A 10165-nucleotide genomic window follows, 5' to 3' on the forward strand; every position below is an offset into this window, starting at 1 on the left:
TTATTTAGAGACAGGGTCTTCTAAGTTGCTTAGAGCCTCGCTAAATTGCTGAGGCTGGCTTTAAACTCATGATCCTCCTGCCTTAGCCTCCCAAACTCTGGGATTAAGATGTGCACCACCACACCCGGCTATCAATTTTATTCTAGCTCCCACACTCTACATACTGAACCTTTAGATATTCAAAAACTCCATACTTCCCCCTATACTGTTCTTTGAAACATGTAACACCCTACATTTGGAATGCTCTTTTCATCTCTCACAACCCTCTTATTTTTCACCTCATTAAAGACTAAACTGTTTTAGACTCAATTAAAAACTCTTTCTTAGCCAGGTGAAGTAGTACATGCCTGTAATTCCAGCGGCTTAGGAGGCTGAGGCAAGAGAATCACAACTCAAAGCTAGACTCAGTAACTTAGAGAGGCATTTAGGAATTCAGTGAGACATTGACTCTAAATAAATTATAAAAAAGGACTGGGAATGTGGTTCAGTGGTTAAGTACTCCTGGGTTCAATCCTCAGTACCAAAAAAAAAAGAAAGAAAACCTCTTTCTTTGTCTTCTCCAAGACCATAAACTAGTTAGATTCCCCAGTATCCCCTGCTCAGGTGAAGTCTCCTATAACATGATATTATGTCATTCACTGCTGTATCTACAGCTCATAGCACAGAAACTGACCTAAACAGAAACTTGAATATATATGACAAATAAAGAAATAAAAATGGGATTAAAAATGGAAGTACAGGACATATCAACATTGAGTGGGAGAGGGACAGGATATTAAGGATACTATAATGTGATTGAAGTTAAGGGACAAATGTTTTCAGGAGAGATGAGCAGCACAAAATACTAGAAAATTCAAGTTAAGAATGAAAATGTTAATCTATCAGATCTTTGTTAATCATCAAATGAAAAATTTAAATTAGACATAAAGACTTGAAATTGTAAAGGGAAAATAAATCATTATGTTAAATAGGTATATATCTATGAATCCATTTATATAATATTCTAGAGAAAGACAACTGATTAATATGGTAGAAAGCAGAAGAGATGTTGCCTGAGGCCAGAGGTAAGGGAAGAAAGACAACTTGAACAAGAGGGAACTTTAGGGGATAGTAAAAACATTCTGTCTGTCATGTTAAACTTATGGAGGTAAGTTTTGAAATCATCCTTTAGAGAAGGATCTAGTTTAGCAGAGGGGAAGAATCAGATAAGGAAGACAAGTGAGCAAAAGCTCTAAGGCAACACTGTTCAAAGAAAGATCCACCTAGCCAGAAATAATGCAAGAAAGTTAGATAAAGTCAGGCATAAGAAAGAGACTTAAAACACTGTGAGAAACTAAAATTATCACATATCCAGGCTGGCCCTAACAGGAAAACTGGACTTTCAATCCAAGGAATCTTTTAACTCTTTTGAGGAAGAAACTAAAATGGTAGAATCTTAAATCTTCACCCAAAAATTATGAGGAATGGTTTTTCTTGCTTAATGAAGTCATAGTTCGAAAAGTACTCTCATCACTTCAGTGGACAAATGTCACATGTCACACTCTAAGAACTGTTTTATTTCCTTTATGGAATAGGCAGAAGGAAGCTCCTTGGATATCTTTTTACCTTTTCTCTGCATAGCTAAATCCCAGTCATTGTTTTTGAAGAGCCAATTGGTTTTATGATCTCCACAGAACCTCCTGAGATTCCTCACTCCCTTATCATGGAAGCAAGAGAAAACAGACAATATGAAAATAAGAAAGGGAGAAAAAAAATGTCAAGTGGGGACATGGTTTTAAGATCATTTTAGTAAAGAGCACAGCAGATGCTCAATATATTTTGTCAACTGAATTAATTAATATATTTGGGTTTCATGAGAACAGTACAAAACCAAGAGAATCACAAGTCAAAGCTAGACTCAGTAACTTAGAGAGGCATTTAGTCAAAATTAACTATACAGTTAATTTTATAGTCAAAATTAAATATACGGTGTATGCAGGAAAGAAAGAAACTAACATTATTAAATGTCAAGTCTGTAGCAGACAGGTCTGTATGTATTTTATTTCATCAATCCTCATGAATGGGGCTGGGGATGTGGCTCAAGCGGTAGCGCGCTTGCCTGGCATGCGTGCGGCCCGGGTTCGATCCTCAGCACCACATACAAACAAAGATGTTGTGTCCGCCAAGAACTAAAAAGAAATAAATATCTTTAAAAAAAAAAAATCCTCATATATGAAGAAACAGGTTTAAGGAGGTAATATAATGGCACAATTATAAACTCAGGCCTATTTAACTCTAGAAGATCTTGCTCTTTCCACTAAACTATATTGCCACACAGTGTATATCATATTAAAATAAGTTATCTAACCAACAAATCAAATAACTTTTGAGTATTCATTATGGGTATTCATTTCCTAGGAATGCTGTAATAAGGCATCATAAACTGAATAGCTGAAAACAACAGAAATTACCTCACAGTTCTGGAAGCTGAAAATTCAAAATGAAGGTATTAACAGAGCTTTGCTCTCACTGTGGACTCTAGTAAAAGGGATTCTTCTAGCCCAGGGCATTCCTTAGCAACAGAATTTCAATCTCTGCTTCCACCTTCCATGACATGTCGGTGTATCCGGCATTCTCTTCTGTAATTGTTTTCTCTTCTTATAAGGACATCAGTCATTGGATTAGGACCTACTCTAACTCAACATAATGCCATTTTAACTTGACTAAAAGTGCAAAGACCTATTCCAAATAAGTTAACACTCACAGGTATTAGGACTTCGATATAATTTTTGGGAGGGACATAAATCAACCCATAAAATTTTGCCTCAACACTAAGACTATCAGAAACATAAAGGAAAAAAATTAAAGTTCCTGAAGGAACTTGAAATTTTGTAAAGAACAAGGTTAACACATAAGAAACTATTTCTAAAAATAAAAAAAAAATTTAGCACAGTTCAAACAATAGACTTATATTGTATATAAAGAAGGAAAAGCAGTCAGGCATGTTGTGCATGCCTGTAATCCCAGTTTCCTGGGAGGCCAAAGCAGGTACACTGCAAGTTTTAAGAATAGCCTGGGGACCTCACTCTATCTGAAAATGAAAAATAAAAAGGACTGGGATGGGGCTGGGGTTGTGGCTCAGTGGTACATTGCATTGCTTGTATGAGGCATTGGGTTGGATCCTCAGCACTACATATAAATAAATAATTTTTTTTAAATTTTTTTTTTTATTTTTTTTTTTTTTTAAAAAGGGACTGGGGATGTAGCTCAGTTGTATAGTACCTCTGGGTTCAATCCCCAGTACCAAAAGAAAGAAAAAAGAAGAAGGAAAAGTGTGCTCTGTGTCAGAAGCCCTAAGGGCTTTGTGGCCTATAAACATGGATCAGAAGGAAGAATAGATACATAAAAAAGAGACAAGAGGCTAAGAGTCAAATAGCAGGAATAAAGGCACACAAACACAAAATGAATGACACAAAAAGACAGAAGGGGAGACAAAAGCAAGCAAAGCAATTTGTCTGCCAGTCTAGGTCAGAAGCTAATAGAAGACAACAGTAATTAGAGCCATTCTATGGAAGAAATTAAAGATTACACAGCAGAATTTGGACTTGATGCAGCCACTCTGTCCATATAGACCTTATCTTCTTTTGAGGGAAGTGGCAGTATACTGGGGATTGAACCCAGAACCTTGGGCACACTAGACAAGTGATTTACTACTGAGCTATATCCCCAGCCTCTCATTCAGTCTCTCTGAAAGTCAGGTTTAAGGAAAATCAAGTTTGCTTAAGAAATGGAGACCAAGATAATCATTCAATATGACATGCTGAAGGAACCAAAGATAACACCAAAATTTCTAACCTCAGTCTTAATAATGGTTATATGATTGCCACTTATAGAAACCAAGAAGGTAGGAAAGAAGTTTGGGGAGAAGGTATCAATTATGTATGAATTATGAATAATAGGAAGTAGCAATTAAATTATATCTAGAATTTGGCCAGATTATGTCTGGTGATGCAGAGATAAAGGTTCAAACCATCATGTGCCGCACACTGGAAGAACTGTAGTAGTCTGATCTCAAATTATAGTTCAGAGGAACAGGTAAGCTCCAGGGAGTTAGCTAAAACAGGGGAGAAGCCAACTAAGCCTATCTAAAACTGGACCTGGTAATGTCGGGGGAAGGGTGTCAGATGCCAAGAGCAAAGGGTGACACAGGTACTGGAGCTGGAACCGGATCTTGGGCAAGAACACAGAGCCCCATCCTGGAAAGAAGGCAGGACAGAAATAAGGAAGTATCTGTAGAATAATAATAACTAACACAGTACTTACTGAACCTTTTTTATTAACTATGCAGTAGACACTGTTTTAAGAATTCTAATTAATTTACTCATTTAAACTTCACAAAAATGAAAAAGTTTATTATTATTATCCTCATTCTATAGATGGGGAAACTGAGGCACTGAGAAGTAATGTGTCAGAGGTCATACATAAATTAAATAGCAGAGTCAGGATTTGAACCTTGAATATCTACTGTATGCCAGGATTTTTACACATACATATTTAGCATGTGAAAAAGTGTTATAAACACACACACAAACACACACACAATAAAGACATTTCTGGGGGAAAAAATGTAATATGCTTCTTATTCTCTTTTCTGGGCCATGACCTTTACTTAACTAAAGGTATACCCTAACTCAAGAAGAATTATGGTAGTTAAAGAAAAAAGTGGTCATTTATTGTCATCAGCTTCAATCGTCAAAACTGAACTTTTATGTGTGTGTATGTTTCTAATAAAAAAACCTTTTTTTTCCTTTTAGACTGAATAGTATTGCCCCAAATTCATAAGTCCCAAAGCCCAGAACATCAGAATGTAACCATACTGGAGATAAGATCTTTCAAGAGGTAATAAATTAAAATTAGTGTTGAACCCTTAGACCACTGTCTAAAAGGAAGAGACACCAGGTTTGTAAATGCACAGAGGGAGCACTCTATAAGGATAAAGGAGCAAGAAGACAGCCATTTACAAGTCAAGGAGATCAGGCCTCAGAGGAAACCAACTCTGCTAGTACCTAGATCTTAGATTTCCAGCCTCCACAACTGTGAGAAAATAAAGTTCTGTTGTTTAAGCCACCTAGTCTGTGGTATTTTGTTATGGTAGCCCTAGCAAACTTCTATACCTTTCCATGCTGAAACACTTTACAGGGAAGGCAAATAAAAAAATTTGAAGGAATCCAGATAAATGGATCTTGTTTCTCACTTTCCTGGACAACAATAGGAACAATTTTAATCTCCTTTATTCTGCGTTTAGCAGTCTAGATAACAGATTGAAAATATCAGTATGACATAATAAATCTGGAAGAAGCCAATATTATCTTTCTGCTTCCAATGGAACAGGGATTCTTAGATTTCCAAAGACAGCCTGACAGTAGCAATGGGCATACCTAGCACCCAGATCTAACACTATTCTCCACTAAAGAGATCTAGAACTCCCTGGAGAAATGCTGGCCTAAGACTGAAGCAGAAAATATACTAGATGAGCTTAAAGAATGTTAAGAGTGCCAAAAAGTAAGGAAGAGGTATATGACAAGGCAACTGGGCATGGCGTATGTGCAAACTCTACTTTCTGGCATATAAAAGTAAGGAAAGGAAATAGGAGCCAACTGAAGGCTTAGCTCCCCAAATCAGAGCTGGAACAAAATAAAGTAGCACCAGATTATAGTCCAAAGTATAAAATAAATATCCACAAGTCCATAGTGATATAAATAAATGATTAAATAAATTAATTAGTGAAAGAGAAGAGACAAACCTCCAGAGAAAAAGAATTCCAAATAATTTATGTGGATACCCTGCCCTTCATTACAATTGTAACTCACTATTCACTAATCATTAAGTGTGGCTGGATATATGAATTTCTTCCAAAGTGTAAAGACAAGGAAGGGAGGAAAAAAAACAGTAACTTTACAATGAAGAAGCCTGACAAGCACTATTTCAAGCCAGGTGATAATGGTTAATATCAATTGTGATATAAGTCATTTGAAAGATGTAACTTTGATATAACGTGACAAGATTGGTACTTTATGGGTTTTTTTCCAAAAACTATAATTTGAGTCTGATTCTGAGAAAAAAAAGCAGACAAATTTCAATTCAAAGAAATTTTACAAAATCCCTGATCAGAAATCCTCAAAACTGTCAAGATCAATCTGAAAAAGTATCACAATTTAAGCAACTTAAGAAGTTGTGGCTCAGTGGTAGAGAGCTGGCCTAGTATGTGTGAGGCACTGGGTTCAACTCTTTAGCACCACATATAAAAAAATAAAATAAAGGTCTATTGGTAACTAAAAAAATATTTTTAAAAAAGAAGTCATGAAGATTAAAAGTAATAGTACCCTAAATGGGATCCTAGAACACAAAAAGAACATGAAAAAAATGTGGATAAAGTATGGTCCTGAGTTAGTCACAATATATCAATACTGGTCCATTAATTATAACAACTGTGCCTCCATGAGGCTGGGGTTGTAACTGGAGCCTAGCACACATGAGGCACTGGTTTGGATCCTCAGCACCACATATAAATAAATAAAATAAAGGTATTATGTGCACTCACAACTTAAAAAAAAAAAAGTGCCATCCTAATATAAGACAGTAATAATAAGAGAAACTGGGTGTGGAAAATATGGAAATACTTTGTGCTATCTTCACAATAATTTTATAGATCTAAAACTTTTCTTTAAAAAAAAATTATATATATATTTTTATTTATTTATTTATTTATTTTACACACACACACACCCCAAGACTATCCTTTTTTGTATAGCTCAGAGCCTCCTTGTTAACCCCAAGTTCACTCACAAGCACTCCAACAAAAATGTCATAGTTAGCTCAAAATGTATAACACTGGCCTATAGTCAGGAGATATAGGTTTGTGCTCTAGCTGCATAGAATATTAGCCAAACACTTAAAAGTAGTTAAAATATTTAGGGCAACATTCTCCAGGTTAGTGTGCTTTGCTACATTCTTCTATATTGTGGTAATAGTAGGCCATGAAAATGGCAAGCTGTGCTCAAATAAACTGAGAAAGATTGGGTTAAACAAAATTAAACAGACTTCTTTACCAATGGATTTCACAGAGCCTTTATAGCCAACAGGCATTATGAACTCTAAGAGATAGATATAGTTCTTAGGATTTCCCTCCAAATATGTTTTCCTTTTTTCTCTTGACCACCCATAAATTCCAAGAACAGTATGCTGTTTAATACCACTTTAGGAAATAATGCTCTAAGGGGGAAAACAAAGGCCCAAGAACAGAGTGGTTGGGGAAAAAAGCAAAAAAAAATTAAAACAGCAAAGAATACAGTAAAGAAAGAATAGAAAGAGAATCTGAAGAGAGCAATATTACAGAAGCAAGGAAAGAGATAGTTTCCAAAAAGCTAGAGACAAGAGGGCCAAACAAAATATTAAATAAAATGAGAATCATAATGTTCTTTGGATTTGACAAGGCTTACTGCCACTTGTGACTTTTCACATAAAAGCTTCAGAAAAGAGGAAAAAAGAAGTGGCAGACAGAATTTTAAAAGATTAGGATGGGGATGAAAAAAAAAAGAAATACACAAAGTATTAATAGGCCACCAATAACTTGAGTAAGCAGTGAAAGTTAAAAAAGAAAGTAATTGTTAGAGAAAAGGGAGTATGTATAGAAATTTTAAAATTTAGAACTGAGGACAGTTGCACCTGATTCAAAGTAAAACTAAAAACCTACTCAAAGAGGTGGCAACAGTCCAATAGATAGAAGAAATGGAATCCAGAGTGTATACTAGAAAAAAATGAATATGTAAGAATTTAAATAATGCTTAACCATTCCAAGTCTGAAGACCTCATTTAATGAGGTCCAAAACTGCACAGTTTTCTGCCTACGCTACCCAAGAGACTTTTTCAGTCTTTAGAGTTTGATGTGTAGTAAGTGCATAAATTTGCTGGTCCTTTGTCCTTTTCAGAGGATATCTTATGTAATGGTGAAGGGGGGGAGTCATAGGGAAACACTTACCTGAGGGCCTCAATCTTATGAAATAAGGAAGAAGCTAGAGACCAATCACAATAGGAAAGTTGGGAACTCATGCAGATTTTTATAGTGATTTACTCTAAAAGATTTTGATACACAAAGTAAAAACTTATAATGGAAACTTACATTAAAAAGTGAATATTACTAAAAAGGAGTTCAGAAAATAAGACATCTACTATCACATTCGGAAATATGGACAACTCTGCTATACCAACAGAAGTTGTGTAAATCATAAATTGTTAGTACAGCTAGTAATATACTAGAAAAAGCAAAGACAGCAGGCATGGTTAGTCCAGTTTTAAGCTTTTTAAATTTAAAACTTTGTTTTTAATTCAAAGTTTGTTTTCTACATAAAACAACAATTATTACTCTTAAGCATACACAATTTCATTTTATTTCAAGAACAATGAGGACACAGACATGAGATTCTGCTGCTTAAGACTTATTTTTAGATTCTACCTACCATTTTGGCTAATTTCATTAACAATTCAAATTGAGTAGATAATTGCGGATTAACCAAGTCCAAGTCACAAGTGTGGCTCACATATGGCTCCAGGACCCATTTATCACAAAATTTTGATCACAAAAAGGCAGTAATATCTGATTCCTTAGTTGATACATCATCCTATAGAGAATTAAGAAGTCATGTTGCTTTAAAAAATTGTGTGTGTATGTGTGTCTCGCCAAAAGGAGTTAGAGGAGACCCCATTTTTCAAATAAAGAAATTAACATTGACCCGTGTGCACAGAATAAGGATGAGACAACAATACCCACACCAAACCTGGCAGTCTCCAGATTTGTGTCTGTAAACGTAAGGCAGCCACACAGGCCAGATGATTACCACTGCCAGCTCAGCAGCTGAGCCTGGTGAAAAGGCGGCAACCACACACAGGCTAACTTCTGGTTCTTGAGAACCAGTACTTAAAGCCAGTCTCTGGCAGAGACTAGAGACTGGCATTAATAAACTGAGATACGTCTGACAGAAGCAGGGTTTGGAGGGCAAGAGGAGCTTTCAGGGCTGCAATCCTAGAAGTGATAAGGCTAATCCTAAAAGTGATAAGTTCTTGTGGGCTAAAACCCCCACAGGAACTGAAAGAAAACGATGGGGTTTGTGGGGAAAGAGCTCGTCCTTACCTTGTCATCTTCACATCTCTTCCCCAGGCCCTCCCTGGCCTGCAGCCGGCTACTGAGACGGCCGTAGTCGGCCTCCTTCTGGTCGATCTGTTTCTTGTGCGTGTCCACCAAGAGCAAGAGGTCCGAATTGCGCTTCTCTAGACGCCCGCGGGCCACCTCAGTGCGCTGGACCTGACCCTGCAGCTCGGCCACCTCCTCCTGAAGCAGGACGTGGCGGGAGGAGATGCTCCAGTAGTTGAAGGCAAGGACAACGATCACCACTAGCAGCACCACTAGCACAAGAGAGGGCAGGCGGCCAGCCCGCCGGTTGGCTCCAAAACCCACCATGAGGCCGAACCGGGCTGTGCCCTGGGGCCTCGACACCGGCACCTGCGAGTAGAAGCTCAGGCCTCGGCTACCGGGTTGCACCGGGAACGCGGCCCCAGTGCCGGCCGAAGCCGGAGGCGGGCCGATCCGCTCGCGGGCTAGCGGGAGAAGGGGGCGGGGCCGCAAGCTGCAGGTCCCTCCCCGCCCCCCCTCCACAAATCAGGCCCAAGCGCGTACCGGAGGCTTTGAACTCAAATTGGCACCGGCCGCGGAAACCGGGAGAACCCAGATGCCAGCACCCGAACCCAACACCTCAGGGCTGGAGGGGCTGGGAAAAGAGCCGGAAGGGGGTGGATGTACTCTGGCCCCGCCCACTGGCTGGGGCCGGGTCGCCTAGGGGGCCATTTGCTAGTTTCCGCCGATGCCCCCTCTTCTCGCGAGATAGTGGGCTTCCTCTCGCCCCTCCTTGCAATCTTATCTCGCGAGGATTATCTCTGATAGATAATGTGAGGTGTTAAATTTGGCTCTCTGGGTGAAGTAGGGAGAGCAGTAGATGAGCTACTGCTAGAAACAGGTGACTAGAAAGATTTTGTTTCAAAAGAAGGTTGTACTTGTTTCAGAGGAAATTTTCTCCTTTGTGCTAACGATGAAGAAAGAAAAGAACAACAAAAAAGTCATAAAATATGACGTCCC

General features: G+C 38.1%; 1 protein-coding gene and 1 long non-coding RNA gene across 4 annotated transcripts in view; one reads left to right on the top strand and one right to left on the bottom strand.

Moving 5' to 3' along the window:
- LOC120886327 (uncharacterized) overlaps positions 1-4829 on the top strand; it is a 199945-nt gene extending 195116 nt beyond the window's left edge. The window contains exon 12 of the long non-coding RNA XR_013438809.1: positions 4794-4829. This is a non-coding gene — a long non-coding RNA (uncharacterized LOC120886327). The remainder of the gene's footprint in view (positions 1-4793) is intronic.
- The window catches only part of Golm2 (golgi membrane protein 2), a 100106-nt gene extending 90290 nt beyond the window's left edge, over positions 1-9816 (bottom strand). Inside the window, exon 1 of one of the 3 annotated variants that reach the window (XM_005316504.5) lies at positions 9167-9816. In XM_005316504.5, the coding sequence (XP_005316561.1) occupies positions 9167-9493 (327 nt within the window). In that variant the 5' untranslated portion in view covers positions 9494-9816. The remainder of the gene's footprint in view (positions 1-9166) is intronic. The other 2 variants (XM_005316502.5, XM_040274928.2) reach the window with 2 other exon arrangements.
- Between the last annotated feature and the right edge of the window lie 349 nt (positions 9817-10165).

The sequence above is a fragment of the Ictidomys tridecemlineatus genome, chromosome 5 (genome assembly GCF_052094955.1).
Source record: "Ictidomys tridecemlineatus isolate mIctTri1 chromosome 5, mIctTri1.hap1, whole genome shotgun sequence".
NCBI classification, from domain to species: Eukaryota; Metazoa; Chordata; class Mammalia; order Rodentia; family Sciuridae; genus Ictidomys; species Ictidomys tridecemlineatus.